Below are 15987 nucleotides of genomic sequence, written 5' to 3' on the forward strand. Positions count from 1 at the left end.
GATGTTATCTATTCGTAAGCCCACTCTCCCCGTACTATTTCCCAAGCAGAGAATTCTTTGGCTGTTGCAAACGACGCTTTTCACAGTTGGTGAAAAATTACCCAGCAACTCACCCGCACCTACAAAGTCTTATAAATAGCAAACTGCGAGGGGAAGGGGGAAAAGGAGCATCTGAAGTACAACGTTCAAGACGCCGGTTTAATATATGACCAAGTGTCAGAAGTCAGGTTTCTGAGAATTACTTTCCAGATAAACAACTTCACAGCACCGCACTTCATCTTACTTACTAGAGACACCCCATTTATCACGGAATTACAAGGAACTTTAATTCTATCGATATTCCCATAAAATCCAGCTTGGCAGCTCGGGAGGAGCATTGCGGGTGCACCGGGACCGCCGCAGCTCAACACCCCCCACCTTCCCCCCCCCCCCTCCGACGGCCCGGCCGACAGCGGAGCGGCTCCGCTCGGCGCTGCGCTGCGGTCGAGAGATGGCGCTGTCGGGGTTCGCACGGAGCCGCTCCGTCGCCGACCGAGCGCTGCCGCTCACCGCTCGCACGGCCGCCTCCCCCCCCTCTCCCCGCACCTCCCCGGCCCCGCGCCCTCCCCCCTCGGAGGGGGCACCGGGAGAGGGGAGGCGAAAGTAAATGCAGTTTGTTCGCCACGGGGCTGAGCGCTGAGGGAGCGAGGCTTGAAAACTTGCAGGGCTCTTTGCTAACCCGGCGTGGTTGGAGGGGGTAGGAAATGGATGCCCCGTGCTCGGGCGTAGGGAACGGCGAGTAACGCGGGGAGCGGCACGGACCCTGCGGGGCTGCACCCACCGCCCCCCCCCTCGGAGCGGCACCGCGCTGCCCCGCACAGAGCCCCGCCGTGCCCATCGGTGCCCGCTCCAGGGCAGGGGCAGCTCCCGGGCACAGCGAAGCGGAGCGCATCGCTCACCCGACGGCAGCGCTCGGCGGGCGCCGTCCCGACGCGACGGAGCGGTCCCCACCCGCAGCCGCTTACCCGGTGCGTCCGGCGGAGTCGACGGGCAGGAAGGGGTTAAGGCGCGCCCAGCTGACAGTCAGCTGATGGGGCCCTGATTGACAGCTCCCAAAAGTTTCCTTGTTCTATGCTAATATTCGCTGGGAGGGAGCCGCCCATTGGTCCGGCCGCGGAGTCCATTTGCCATTTGGAGGCTGACGTCAGGAGCGCTATAAAACTCTGCAATGCTTTTAAACTCTCCTGCTGGATGAAACCTTTAAAATATTCTTCATCTTCTTGCCGTAGCTGTGGGGTTCAGGGTTTGTTGCTTGTTGGGTTGTTGTGTTGGTTTGTTTTTTTTTTCCCCCTTTTTTTTTTATTATTTTTTTTTAATGATTGTTTTGGTTGCGATATACCGACTTTGATTTCTTTTTTGTCTTCGGTCTCCCTCCTCCTTCCCCCGATGAACCTCTCTCCTCTCTCTGCACTTTGCACGAGAAAAGCCCAGAGGAAAGGCACCATGAAGTGTTAAAAATAACAAAACAAAAGCAAAAAAAAAAAGAGAGAGAGAGAGAGAGAGAGAGGAAAAAATTTCCTCGCAGCACCCGCGAACGCTTCCAGCTGCAGTTTGCGAGAGAGAAAGAGAGAGAAGGGAGGAAAAGAGTCGTGCGTGCAGAAGGCGCAGAGCCCCTCGCTCTGATGCAGCAGCGGCAGCGGAGGCTCTGCAGGGGATAACGCGGAGCGGGCGGAGCGCGGCGCGGCGCGGCGGAGGAACGGACGGACGGGCGGACGGACGGACGGACGGACAGCAAAGCTGGCTCACCCGGCGGCAGCGCAGAGCAGCGCCCTCGCTCCCGGAGCGCACCCTTTCTGGAGGACTGTCAGCAGCAAAAGGATGGCATCAGAACTGGCAATGAGCGGCTCCGACCTGCCCACCAGTCCCCTGGCCATGGAATATGTTAATGACTTCGATCTGATGAAGTTTGAAGTGAAAAAGGAGCCGGTGGAGACCGATCGCATTATCAGCCAGTGCGGCCGCTTGATCGCCGGGGGATCGCTCTCTTCCACCCCGATGAGCACGCCCTGCAGCTCGGTGCCCCCGTCCCCCAGCTTCTCGGCGCCCAGCCCCGGCTCCGGCACCGACCAGAAGACCCACCTGGAAGACTACTACTGGATGACGGGCTACCCGCAGCAGCTCAACCCCGAGGCGCTGGGCTTCAGCCCCGAGGACGCGGTGGAGGCGCTGATCAACAGCAGCCACCACCCGCTGCCCGGCGCCTTCGATGGCTATGCTAGAGGGCAGCAGCTGGCCGCGGCCGCCGGCGGCTCGGTGCCGGCCGAGGAGATGGGCTCGGCGGCCGCCGTGGTGTCGGCGGTGATCGCCGCGGCGGCGGCGCAGGGCGGCGCGCCCCACTACCACCACCACCACCACCACCCGCACCACGGCGGCGGCGGCGGCGGCGGACACCCCCACGGCGCGGCGCCGGGCAGCGCGCCGCCCTCCTCCGCCTCCTCCTCGGCCGCGGGCTCCGGAGGCGGCGGCGGCGGCGGCGGAGGCGCCGGGGGGCTGCACCACCCGCACCACGGAGGAGGCGGCGGCGGCGGCGGCCTGCACTTCGACGACCGCTTCTCCGACGAGCAGCTGGTCACCATGTCGGTGCGGGAGCTGAACCGGCAGCTGCGGGGCGTCAGCAAGGAAGAGGTGATCCGGCTGAAGCAGAAGAGGAGGACCCTCAAAAACAGGGGCTATGCCCAGTCCTGCCGCTTCAAGAGGGTCCAGCAGCGGCACGTCCTGGAGTCGGAGAAGAACCAGCTGCTGCAGCAAGTGGAGCACCTAAAGCAGGAGATCTCCAGGCTGGTCCGGGAGAGGGACGCCTACAAGGAAAAGTACGAGAAGCTGGTCAGCAATGGCTTCCGAGAAAACGGATCCAGCAGCGACAACCCCTCCTCTCCAGAGTTTTTCATGTGAGTTCCCACAGCCTTGCCACCTTACCTAAAAGTTCTCCGTGTGAGTTGTTGTTGGGGGCTTTGCTAGAGCGCCGACCCGCCGTGCCACCTTGTATCACTTTTTGGTTTTCCAACTCAAAACTGCTTTCAGACAAACTCGGGTTTTGGGTTGTTTTGGTTTTTTTTTTTTTCCTTGTTTTGTTTTTAAGGTGGGCCGGCTGCTTGTTGGCCAACCTCAAGTTCTACATCAGTTTCTTTTCTGTTTATTATTATTATTATTATTATTATTGTGGGGGCTTGCTGTTGTTTTTTTAAGTTTAAAAGACCCAACTCGCCACCAACTCAGTTCTTCATATGAAGCTTGCTCTGAAACCTGCCATCCACATCACATATATATATATATATATTTAAGTTCATGACTTGTATTTTTTTTTCCTTTGAGCTTGCTGTGTCCAAAAGAGTCAGACCATTTTGACGTTGTTTTATTATTATTATTATTTTTTGCCATCCTGAGTTCTTCATATGACATTCGAGCTTTGCGAAAAGGAAAATAATTTAAAAAAAAATAATAATAAAAAATAAAGAAAAACAAACGTTTAGGGGGGAAAAAATCATCAAAAACACACAAAACAAAGCAAAAACCACAAAAAATATACAAAAAAAGAAAAAAAAAAAAGTGAAGTTTTTAGACTCCAGCTTGCTGAGTTCCATCAGTTTTTAGCGTTGTTGTTATGCGAAACTAGAGGTGTAGCTCAACCTGCCCCAACCAGCCTGCATCAACCTTCGGTGTGTCCATGTGAGTTTTTGGCCTTAATCTGCCAAACGTGAGACTGTAGTCTGCCATTTAGAATCCCATCCTCATCTCATGCATTACGCTTGCTATTTTGTCTTAGCAGCAATGAACTGTAACTGTTTCAAAAGACTATGAGAAAGAGACATTATATTAATAAAAAAAAGCAAACAAACAAACCCTGCATGCTGGTCATGTACGGTATAATTATTTTTTTTTCTTTATTTCTTTTTTTTTTTTTTTCCTTTTTTTTGTTTTTTTTTGCTTGGAAATGGACTTTTGGAGACTATTATGGCATGGCATTCATCCTTTTGTTTTATTGCCTCATCACTTTTTTGGGTTGAAAGCAAAAAAGTGCAACCTTTGATCTTCCTCCTCTTCCTCCTCCCCATTAAAGTTTGCATCTGCTCTCAAACTGCTTTGAGTCACTCAGAACTTCAGACTTCCTTTCCAATGCACTGAAGCATTCCCTCTTAGAAAGACATACCAGGATGGATGTCGGTAACCCGGTGTGGCAAAATATATATATAAATGAGTAAATGAATGAATGAAAACACAAAGAAAGAACTTTGGGAAGATGCTCAAATGCAAAATTCACATCCCGCTCGGGCGGACATTGAAACCGTGCTGTTGCCTAAAAGCAGTCTAAACCAATTAACTGTAGGTGATCTGCCCCATCTTTTGATTTGATTTGATTTATGAGTATTATTATTATTTCTCCTTTTTACATTTGGTCGTGGTCAAATGTGGAATGCTCTGGGTTCCTGGTATATAATTTAATTCTACTTTCTGTCATCTGTTAGCCCAGTTAAAATGTATGCTACAGATAAAGGAATGTTATAGATAAATCCGAAAGAGTTAGGTCTGTTTAGATGTAGATTTCTATTATTATTATTATTTTTATTATTTTTTTTTTTTTTATTTTAAAGATTGATGCACTAAATTGTTTACTGTCGTGATGTAAAGGGGGGTAGAATTTGCAACGGGACTGTTTTAAAAAGTAGTTTATGCAGCATGTGCTTGCAACTTACCTATAAGTTGGGTATATGTAGTCCTTGCTATACCACTGACTGTATTTGAAAACCAAAGTATTAAAGGGGGGAGGCACCCTTGTTTATATCTATAGGGGTATTTTACATTCAAAATGTATGGATTTTTTTTGTTTTGTTTTGTTTTGTTTCCAAAATTGAAGTATTTGGGACTGAATTGCACTAAGATATAACCTGCAAGCATATAATACAACAACGGCAAAAAAAAGAAAAAAAAAAGAAAAAAAAAGGAAAAAAAAAAAAAGGAAAAAAAAAACAACAAAAAAAGGAGAAATAAAAAAAGGACGAACCTGTTCAGAACGCTAATAGGATTTATGCAGTTATAAAAGATGGCATTACTGCACAGTTTTCCAATGATGCAGATTTTTTTACAGTTGTCTTGTGGTGCAGAACTGGATTTTCTGTAACTTCAAAAAAAAAGAAAAGAAAAAAAAAAAAAAAAGATTCCGCAGTTTTAAAGGCAATAATCAGTAAATTTTATTTTCAGGGACTGATATCCTGTCTTTTAAAAAAGAAAAATAGAAAAAAAAAAAAAAGAAAAAAAAATGGAAAGTAAATCTTACCACAATAAATATAAAAAAATCTTGTCAGTTACTTTTTTTTTTTTTTTTCTTTTACACATTTTGCTGTGCAAAATTGTTTTATATCTTGAGTTACTAACTAACCACGTGTGATGTTCCTATGTGCTTTCCTTTCATTTTTGACTCTATGGTTATATCGAAAGAGAGAATAATCTGCAATAATAAACTGCATTTTTTTTCTTTTCTTTTTTCTTTTTTTTTTTTCCCCTTTTCTTTTTTCCCCCCTTCTCCCCTTACCCACCCCCCCATCCCAATCCTGTGCTCCGTTTCTTAGCGCGTAGTGCACAGTCCCGGCTGGCAGAGCAGCGCTGGCGGAGCGTTGAGGCTGGTTGAGGAGCTGACCTCGGTGATAGGAAGGAGGGAGATGGGAAAGGATAGCGCTGTGCAGACGCAACGTTGCCACCCGTTAGAAACCAGGTAGATGGGAACCGTGGGCTCCCAGGTGCTGTGCCAACCTCGCTTGGGTGCCTCTCTGTGAGACCCCAGCAGGAGGGTTGCTCCGCCAGCCTGGCACGGCCTCCCGGATTCGGGCTGCTTGGTGATGGGGTGAAGCAAAAGGGAGCGTTTCACATCCTCATCCCATCACATCCCGGCAGAGCGTGCCTGTCTCTGGGTCGGGGATGGCACCGCATGGGCTTGACGTGTCACAGAGCCACGGAGCACTAGAGCAGAAGCACTTCTTGCCATTGGGGCCCATGATGCCTCCTTTTTAGCTTTCTTTGCTTCCACCCCGTTCTTTTGTTCACCTGGTGGTTTTCTTTTTTTGTTGTTGTTTGGTTTGGCCTTTTTCTTCAATTTTCTTTTTTGCTACAGGCCTTAGAGAGCCCAGGGTGAGCCAAAGGATTCAAAGGGCTTCCCTCCAAGTTTTGCAGTCGGCCCCAGAGGTCAACGTGCTGGAAGCGCTGTGTTCCCCGAGCCCCTCTCAGCTCAGTTCCCCTCTGTCATCCCCATGTCATCCCTATGCCATCCCCGTGTCAAAGGGCACCGGGGCTCTGCGGGCTGCTCAGCCCCTGATGACTCAGTGCAGCCTTCCCAGGAGCCTGTGCTGAGCCTCTCCCACCCTTTGGATGAGGTCTGTGCTAAACCCTCTCCGAAGAATGCCGCAGCCCCTCCAGGACAATGGCTCTATCTCAAGACTCAGGCTCAGAAACCCAGTGCTTGTTTTAATTCTATCCCCTTTTCATCCCCCCTGCTTCCTACTGTTGGTCCGACTTCTTCCCAGCTTTACCACCAAAATGAGAGCACCTATTGGGTTCCTCTGCCCAGCGCCTGCCCTGCCCCATGCAGCCCTGAGCTGTGGGTCCCCCCCGCCATAGGTCAGACCCAGTGCCACCACCACGGTCCCCAGCAGCGATGCTGCCCTGTGCCCCTCCCCAGCGCCCTTTGGCATCTGACCTTCTGTTGCACCAGGGTTTGAGTAATGGTTCAAGCTCCAGACTCTGGTTAATTGGAGTTCCACTTTCTGGTTAATGTGTAAGCTCTGGGTAAACTGGTTGCTATTGGCTGATCGGGGAATTATCTCCTCTCATAAAGACAGGGGTTCTTTATTTATTCTTTAATTCTTCTCCCACCTCCCCAGGCTGAGCCCGTACCGATGCACAGATTTATTTGCAGGGGCGCTCAGCTCGGCCGTGTAGAGCTCCTCAAAAGGCTCCTAAGGGGCTCTGCATGGGGATGGGGTGAGAGCAGTGCGGCCCTGAGGCCATGCATGGGACCACTCCTGGTCCTTGCGCTGCTGCTGGACAGGATTAGGGCAGGGTTAGGGTGTGAGATAGGTGAGAGTCGGGGAGCAGTTCGAACAGCGATAAGAGAAATCCTTCCTAGAAACAGACTGAGTGCAAAAGGGAAAATTCCTATCGCACACCCAAGCTGAGGGGGAAGAGCTTTGCATCTCTCCCTGTTTCTCATATTACTGCGCGTTGCAATCTTTCTTTGCAAATAGGAAATAGCGCAGCCTTCTCCGGACTGCATGTGAATTTCAGCCCGAAATGCACCAGCTTCCCAGCGGAAAGGGGAAAGCAACCAGAAGCACACAGCGCTGCTGGCAACACCAAGCGAGTGTTGGGGCTCTATCAGTCATAGCAGGGGAGTGCCCACCTTTGCTGCAGGACTGCTTGCCGAGGACTCACAGAGCCGCTCCGCTCTGAACAACACTCATTAATCCATGAGTTGCCCCTGGCCCAGTTCCGTCTGCCCTCCTGCTCCTCTCGGGGTGCAGCACTGGGGCAGCTGGGTTCTGCCATGCTGCAGGGTCCGCTGCCATCACAGTGCTGCCCCATCTCTCAGCCCTGTGGTGTGTCCCCATTCAGTAACCGCGCTACAAAGAACTTCCACGTGACCGCTGCCGGGAGATGCCTGCAGCCCCGTGCTGGCCGTGAGCTCAGCATATCCCCCTCCTCCCCACCCCACTGCATCCCTCCACCTTTATTTCAAGTACTTCTCCTAAAACACAGCAAACCCCTGTTCCCTGAGCATCCCTATGCTCGTGCCTCAGCGTTTTCCCTGCCTGAAAAAAAAAAACACCATCCCGAAGCGCATCCGAAAGAAGGCAGGGAGTTCTGCAAGCCCCTCGCCACTTCCCTTTGTCAGAAGGTCCTCTTTGCCCTCTTAGAGCTGGAGAATGTGTGTGCTGAATCAGAACGCCACGCAGCATTACCCCCTGCGAAACGTGGCAGCAGATTTGAAGCGCACAAAGCACACTTTCCCAGCTCCTCTCCTTTCCGAGAGCCTCAGCGCAGCTGTTTCCCTCTGCTCAGCGTGTGGGAAGTTCTCGATCGAGAATCATTCATAATTTTAATACCAATTTCTATTTGACATAACATACTAATATAAGATACAGAGTGTAGCTGCTTCCTGGATTTAGGGAGGAAATGATGCATATATCAGAATTATCTGCTCAGATGCCAGAAGTACATCGGTGTCCTTTCAGCGTGTGCTGCGCGGGGAGGAAATCCTCTATTTATTGCTCCCATCATCAGAGGAGCTCAATGGACCCTGTGTCTCTGACACCTGTTCCGACGGACGAACATTTCACGCAGGAGAGAGAAAAAAAAAAGCAACATGATGCAGTGCTGGGAGCTCAGGTTTTTAGCAAACTTTCTTCCCTCGCTCTTTCAGAATCACAGGGGTGGGGTTGTGAAAGGCCTGTCTGTTGCAGCTACGGCGAGTGCCGTGCTTGCTCGGCCGGGACAAGACACAGTCCTGCTTGCAGTGACTCTGCTCCTGCTGGAAGCATGCATTGCACACTGGGATGCACAGAGCTGAGCGGCTTTTGGGGAGGGAGCACTCGAGTGCGGTGTAAACGCTGTTTAACTGATAATTCTGGGGAGCTCAGCAGATAAAAATCAATGGATTAAAGCCCTGCACACCTCGCCGCGTTTCATTCTTGCCTGCCTGAAATTGTGGGGGAGGACTGAGAATAGCATTTGTCACTCTTGGAGGGCGAAGAGCATTCAGATTGGTGAGCTTGAAGCCAGCACGGTGCAAAAATAGCCCAGGATGTGACTTCACTTTGCAAGTGCAAAGCAAAGGGCTGGGGCTCAGTGGGCCCTGTGTAGGGATGGAGGCAGCCCCATCCCCAGTGAGGTCAACCCAAGCTGGCACAGCATGACAGCGTCTCAGTGCCCTGATGCACTCGATCTTACTGCTCCAAGATAACCATTTTCTATCTACATTGCTGTACCCACTTATAAAAAATGTATATTTTTAATTTCCTTTTTTTTTCTTTCTTTTTTTTTTTTTTTTTCCTCCAAATTCCCTCTTTTAAATCAGTGCACTGTGGTGCAGCAGAGGGGTGCCAGCCTTGTGGTCACGGGTTGGGGACAGGAATGGGGATAGCACTGCCTCCCCCCTGTTCACATTGGAGCCCCGTGGATGTGCTTCGCTTTGCTTTTTCTCCTGCAATACGTTGCATGGAGGCAATCGAAGCCAGAGCAGAAGTTTGCTGCAAGTGGTGCTTCTGCACCGCGAAGAAGAGAAGTATCCCAGTGAACAAACCGAGTGGTGTCTTTCCATTTCCAGCAGGGTAGGGAATGCTGTGTCCCTGGTTGCCTCTCTCAGTGGCTGATTCAGAAAGCACGGTCCTGAGAAATGTTGGCAGCAGCATTTCCACCTTCCCAGCAGAAATGTCGGTGCTGCATATGGAGGCAGCTGCCTGTGCATCCCAAGCTGCTACCGAACATGGGGACTGTGCACTTCTGCCTGAGGGCACCTTTGGGGTCAATGCTGTCACAGATTGGAGCAGCCTGGAAATAACCTGCACAGAAGTGAGGTGTCTGTGTAACAGCATCGCGTCCATCCTGCTGCCCCTGTCACCTCCCAGGCAGTGAGGGCTGCTTGGTGGGGAGGGAGTGCCTTGCACGTGTGCACACACACACACACACATACACACATACACACACACGTGTTGGGGTGCTGCCCCAGCCCAGGCGTCCCACTGTGCCATGCAACGGGGGACCAGGACCAGGGAGGGGGAAGCTGGGAGGGCCAGGGCAGGGTGAGGGGTGGCTTTTCCTTTTTGTTTGCATGTTTGTTCGTTTCTAAATTGTTCCTGGAACAAAAGGGGACTCTGCGTAACTAAAGGATCCATCCCTGCATCCCAGGCTCAGCCCCGGTGCGCTCCCAGGCGGCTCCAGTTGGCTGACCCTCCCCTAGGTATGTGCTTGGGGCCTTCTTCTGCCTCTGCCTCACAGGATTTTCTGCTTTTTCTTCCTTTTTCTTCTTTTTTCCTCTTTTTCCTTCTTTTTTTTTTCTTTTTTTCTCCTCCTCTCCTCTCCTCTCCTCTCCTCTCCTCTCCTCTCCTCTCCTCTCCTCTCCTCTCCTCTCCTCTCCTCTCCTCTCCTCTCCTCTCCTCTCCTCTCCTCTCCTCTCCTCTCCTCTCCTCTCCTCTCCTCTCCTCTTTTTTCCTCCTCTCCTTTTCTTTTTCCTTGCTATTTTTCCCTTTCTCTTCTTTCATTTCTCATTTCTCATTTCATTATGGTTTTTTTCCCCTTCATTCCTTTTCTCTTCCACCTGTTCTCACACGGAGTCCAATCTAAACCCCCCAGAAATCAAAGGGAACCTTTTTAATGGCATTTTGGATCAGGCCCTGAGATCCCTGCAGGGACCGAGGAGGGTGGGGGGCAGGATTTACATTTCACGGCTCTTAAGGAATCTGAAGTACGGCAGAGAACGGAGCTTTCCAAGGCCGAGTTTCCCAAATCTGTGTGAATATATGACAGGGTGTGGATGTGATTAAGCTTAAAGCCCTCTCTAACAGCAAGCAGGCACATTCCCTTTCCTGCAGCCTGAACCCCACTTCTCCAGTTTAAAAACAAAAATGCTTTGCCAAAGCCTTGGGAGCTGACAGGGATGGGGACGGGGTTAGTTTTAGCTCTCACAGGCTCTCACAGGACTGTTGCACTGAGATGTTAGAGGTGATGAAAATGAGCCCCAAAGTGAGCCAAATAAGACCGAGCTCTTTCCATATATATTTTTTTTCTCCCCTTTTTTTCCCCTCCCTCCCCTAAAACATAAGTATTTCCAGAATCACTGATGAAATCCACTTGATATGTCGGAAGAGATGTGCCGTCTGCAGCGCGATTCAGTGTTTGCAGAGTAGGGTGAACAGATTTTCCTTTCCGTAGGGTTTCCTCCTGCAAAGTCATTGTAGAGGAGGGAATATCGTAAGATTAAATCTGTTTAAAGAACTATATTCATGTCACACCAGATACGGTCTCCAGACTGCGCTCAGTCTTTCAGCTCCCTTCATTGTGAAATCCTTTTAAAACAACACCGCGTGGAGCAGAAAAAGTATTCCAGCATAGCTCTCGCCCCAGCTCAGCCAGATGAAATAAAGGGCAGTTATCAGCCCTCTGGAATTAACCAGTCTGCTCCGTGTCTCTGGCTGCTGTAGCGCTGTCTCGCTTTCTGAGACTCTTTCCTTATTAATAAGCTGATAGTTCAGCAGAGCTGCTAATGGATCGATGCCCCTGGGGGAGCAGGCGGTCCCCTCTGCCGGGTGCTGTGACACTACCAGGATGGAGCTGGAGCTGTCTATGGGAAATGGATGTGCGTGTGTCTGTAGGAGCAGGGAGAGCAAGTTAACCATAGGGACGCAGCATTATTCCTGTATTTAGGAAGGGCAGATCGACTCGCTGCCTGACCTCATTTAGCGCACAAAGATTCGCTCCGTGTGTGTTGAATTGTTTTTTCTTTATTTAAATTGGATTTTAAATATATGTTGACAGTAGGAATTGGTACAGCGTGAGCAACCGCGGGAGCAGTGACAGCTCTGCTTTTGTTACCCAATGACTGTCTGGGAAATAAGGGAATGTGTACACAAATGGATTCTTATTTTGCCAATGACATTAGCACCGCTGATAATAACCATTAAGAGAACAATGCCGAAAGCGGCTTGTTTTCAGGTCATAGGAGGCAGTGCTCACCGGTGAGGCCAAGAGATGTTTTGAAGGTAACTTCTTGGTGAGATTCTCCTGCTGTTCATGCAAAGGAGAGGCCAGATGTGCAAGGAACGTTTTGCTTTAAGCTGTGTTAATTTTCTTCTTCTTACAGTTACTGAGCAGCAGAAGTGACTGTCTGAGTTAAATACAGGATTTTAATATAAGAGGCCTTATTTGTACAATAGTGGCACAACAGACATGTTTTACAATGCTAAGAATTCCTTTTAATAACGGCATATTTTAATGTATTTACTAAATTAGGTACCCGAGAGAATCTTCTACAACGGTGATGTGAAAATCCCCGTTACCTGAGGTCAGAACAAAAGGTATGTTCCCACTTTCCTTTGCACTTTACCTATCTGGGGAGGGTGCTGGGCTTCCCATTGCCCAGTGGGGATGCACTCTGTGGGGTGAGGCTGACTTCAGGTGCATAGAGCACCCGTAGCGCTGGGCTTTACCCTTCTGTCAGCCCTCCCGTGTCCTACCCCTCATCTATAATCCTCTGCAAATGTTTTCTTTCTTTCCCTTTGAATGCTGGCGTTCAGGCATCAGCTGCAGGGATTAAGGATGGGTCTCCTAAAGATGTACCTCAGCTCTGGGTGGAAGTCATGAGGCTGGTGTGTGTTAGGCAGCATCTGTGCCCCCAGTTCACAATAGGTTCTAAATCAGCGCTGCTTTCCTCGTGGAACTTGTTTTCATTCAGTCTCTCATTGACTACAAAATACACTGTAAGGAAAATGTGGGGATTAAGCGTTCAGCTCCTTCCCCTGCTAGGTTCAAAAAGGCACACTTTTTCTTTCTTTCTTTTTTTTCCCATAGAATCTGATTTTTATTGACCTCAACTGTAAAAAATACTAAGTGGCTTCAATGAGGTGCAGGGCTGCAATGACAGAGGCTCCGGTGTGTGTTGTGTTATAAAGACCTCCTGCTTTAATTAAAAGCGTGGCTTGCCATGCTTTGATCAAACACAGCATGCTGCTATAAAGCAATATTTGATTAGTTCATGTAATTAATATAAAAAAACAAAAAAGGGGAAGAGGTATCCAGTGCAATGGAGAGAGGCTTTTTGGGGTCCTTCAGGAGTGGGCTTCCAAGGAGGTCATTCGTTGTGTGCATGCAGCTCGTGTTCCCTTATGTTCTTTCTAGGCTAAGGGCTGCAGTTCTGATAAGCTGAGAGGAAGCCTCTCCTGGCTCCTCTAATTTATATACATGAGTTCCATAAATCATATCAGCAATACGAATTCCTGTTGTCCATATAGTAAAAAAAAGAAAAAGCAAAGGCTCTTTCCCTGTGGTGATCTCAGGACTTAGCTTGCTGCTCTCTGGGACAGTTCCTCACTCCTTCCTTCCAATTCATTGTGGTGCCGCTGTCACTTACAATAGGAAAACACAGCAGCAAAATCCCTTCCTTTCGAGCGAATTGCTGTTGGGTCTCAGAAGAGTTAACGAACTTTTATGGCGAGGTTCAGGCAGTTCTGACCCCTATGGTAATATTTCATCTAAGGTTACTGTTGGGAGAGAAATCAAATTTCAGCTGCGAGCATGATTGACAGGTGAAAGCAAGAAAGAGAGCGACATCTGGTCAGATGGGGAATTTGGAAAGGAGAAGGACAATTCAGGGAAGTGTCTCTGTGATATTAGGAATAATAAGCTCACAGATGAGGACTCCAGCCTTTCGTGTTCTCCGGAGCTGCTCTCACTTGGTATTCATGCAGGTGCTTTGGTAAGGGGATTTCAGGCTGTAAATCTCCAGTAGTGGGCAGTGGTCTCTGTGGTCTAACCTACTAACTTGAGTCCTTTAAGGAATTATGTTACTTCTGGCTTGCTTTAAGTATTTCAAGGCAATTCCTTTAACAAATGGACTGGAGGGTTAAGACATTCTCACCTGGGTGTCCCTCTGGGGTCAGTGGTAGCAGTGTCCTGCCCATGGGATTGCTGTGAGCGGTATTTCATAAGGCAAGTGTTCCTTTCAAAGGAAAGTCCTGTGCAGGACTTGCAAGATTAGTGGTTTTCATCACTGTGCATAACTTTCAGTGTTTCAAACTTAAGACAAAAGCTATGGACATTGAAGGGCATCAGCCATGCTCTAAGGGAAGGGATCTGAACTGCTCCCCGTCTCCATCCCAGCTGGGAGGACAGGCCCTGGGTGGGCTCCTGGCCTCACCACAGCTTTGGTGAAACCCCAATGAATTCAAAGGGCCCAGATTTCCACCACATGAATATCTATGGGAGGAATCATGCTGACAAAAAGCAAGATCTGAATTCGTCCAGCGGTAGCGGTGCCATGAATTCCCTGGATGGATGTTCCAAATTGGGATTAAAAATGGATTCTCCCCTTTCCCCCCTCCCTCTGCAGTGTAGCTTAAGCTGCTTTCAGAATGAACTAAGCAGGAAAATCCACTTTTACTCTGGAGCAGGAGTGTTGCCCTGGGAATGGGCAGCACTGTGTTGTATCTTACCTCATAATTCCTTATCTGGATGAGCCTTAAAACTAAGGAGAGAATAAGGAGCAGTAAAGAGCAGAAATACATTTGCTATTCCTTTTCACGGTTTACCTCTAAGACCTTTCCCACCAGGGAAATCATGGCAATCCTAACGTGTACATTTACTTACTTTTCACTGCTATTCCTGCATTCGCACACACATTTTTTAAAGAGATTTGTGTTTTGTGAAAACCTGTGCTCTCATGGCTTTTTGAGTGTATTGTTGACGTATGACCAAATCTGACTGTTATTTGTGTTCCTTTCATGGCCCACGATGTCAAACTGCCTGACTTCCCTGCAGCGAGGCCTCCTCAGCTAAGTTTTATTCTAAGGCCATTTATCTGATAAAAAATTGCAAATGAAAGCTAAGAACTGTAAAAACAGTCCAATTTCTTTGGGTATGAGTGAGTTATTTTTAACTTCCCATTGTTGAATTAGCCCTCCCTTTACAACGTCTTTATTTTTCGAAGCCGATATCTAGATAACTTCCATGAAATATTATTGGCAAGTTTCCCATGGCAGTCAATGGGAGCCTTGTATGTATTTTTCAAGCAGATGTGCTGTATTAAGTCTAAACGAGGATCTTTTCTTTCGAATGGGATGCAATCTGTTATTCTTGCTCAGAAATGAATAGTTACCTATCTCCCTTCTTTCCCTCTTTACAGTGTATTTTGTACAGCTTACAGTCACTTTACGTAAGTAAAAAAAAAAAAATTGGTTTTTTTTCCAGCAATGTGGCTTTTGCTTTTGTTTTATGCTAATAGACGATTTTAACTTCTTACATATATATGCATATATTTAAAACATCTTGGATTTCCTAATTTGTGCCGCTTACGAAACGACTCACGCTGTACCAAAATACAGGAGATTGAGGAGACAGGAAAAGTACCAATGTAACGTCCCATGTGTAAAATGACTTCTCAGGCTTCCACATATAGTCTCGATGGTTAGAGAGAGCAGAAAGAGGGAGCTGGGAGCTGCAGCCTGACTCACTCGTGAGACTTTGCCCCAGTTCTTTGATTCTAGATTCAGCAAAATCCGGCAGCACTTTAAACTTGTTATCTGAGGTGTCTTCTAAAGGTCTCTTGCTGTTGATCTCTTTATGTCTCAGTTTACACAGTTATAAACCTGGATAATTAATGGGGCCAACAAGTAGCTCTGTGCTGGTGGAGGCCTTCTGTGTTGCCCGCTCTGCCTTCATCCGAGGGCTGAATTCACAAGTCTATCTGTAGGGGTTTGGGGTTGATGCTGGGGTGAGAAGCCTCTGCACAGAGCAGGTGGTTTGCTGAATGGAATGTAACTTAGGTTTTACCCTGACTGGGAGTTTGGTTCAGGCAAAACAGGAGCAAATGGTGGTTCAGTGGTGTGCCTCTCCCCTCAAACACCAAGTATGCATCCTCCGTGCTTGCTCCTTAAAGAGCTGTGCACCTGCACAACGTCCAGAGGTCACATTGCCCTTGTAACTCCTCATTTATTTCCCAAGGTTCAAGCCATTATTATTCAGCAGTGGTGCAGTTTTTCTTTTGTCCCCAGATTATTACTTTCCCTCCTACTTTCTGTGCCCCCCCCCCCAATCTGCAATGGAGTCTTCAGCTATAAATTTGCTAACTGCAGAGACTTTTGCTGCAAACGTTCAAAAAACAGCATAAAGGGTGGGGGGGAAGATAAATAAGAAAGGCTCTGAACGACACGCTGTGCCATGCTCGAGCACTGCGCTCCTGCAGGAAAGATAATA

The 15987-nt window shown here is 48.6% G+C and overlaps 1 protein-coding gene across 3 annotated transcripts in view; it reads left to right on the top strand.

Moving 5' to 3' along the window:
- Window positions 1-626: 626 nt before the first annotated feature.
- The window catches only part of MAF (MAF bZIP transcription factor), a 162787-nt gene continuing 147426 nt past the window's right edge, over window positions 627-15987 (top strand). For all 3 annotated transcript variants that reach the window (XM_072346078.1, XM_072346079.1, XM_072346080.1), the window contains exons 1-2: window positions 627-2927; window positions 12031-12095. In XM_072346078.1, the coding sequence (XP_072202179.1) occupies window positions 1858-2927; window positions 12031-12064 (1104 nt within the window). In that variant the 5' untranslated portion in view covers window positions 627-1857 and the 3' untranslated portion in view covers window positions 12065-12095. The remainder of the gene's footprint in view (window positions 2928-12030; window positions 12096-15987) is intronic.

Source organism: Excalfactoria chinensis, chromosome 11, assembly GCF_039878825.1.
Source record: "Excalfactoria chinensis isolate bCotChi1 chromosome 11, bCotChi1.hap2, whole genome shotgun sequence".
Lineage (NCBI taxonomy): Eukaryota > Metazoa > Chordata > Aves > Galliformes > Phasianidae > Excalfactoria > Excalfactoria chinensis.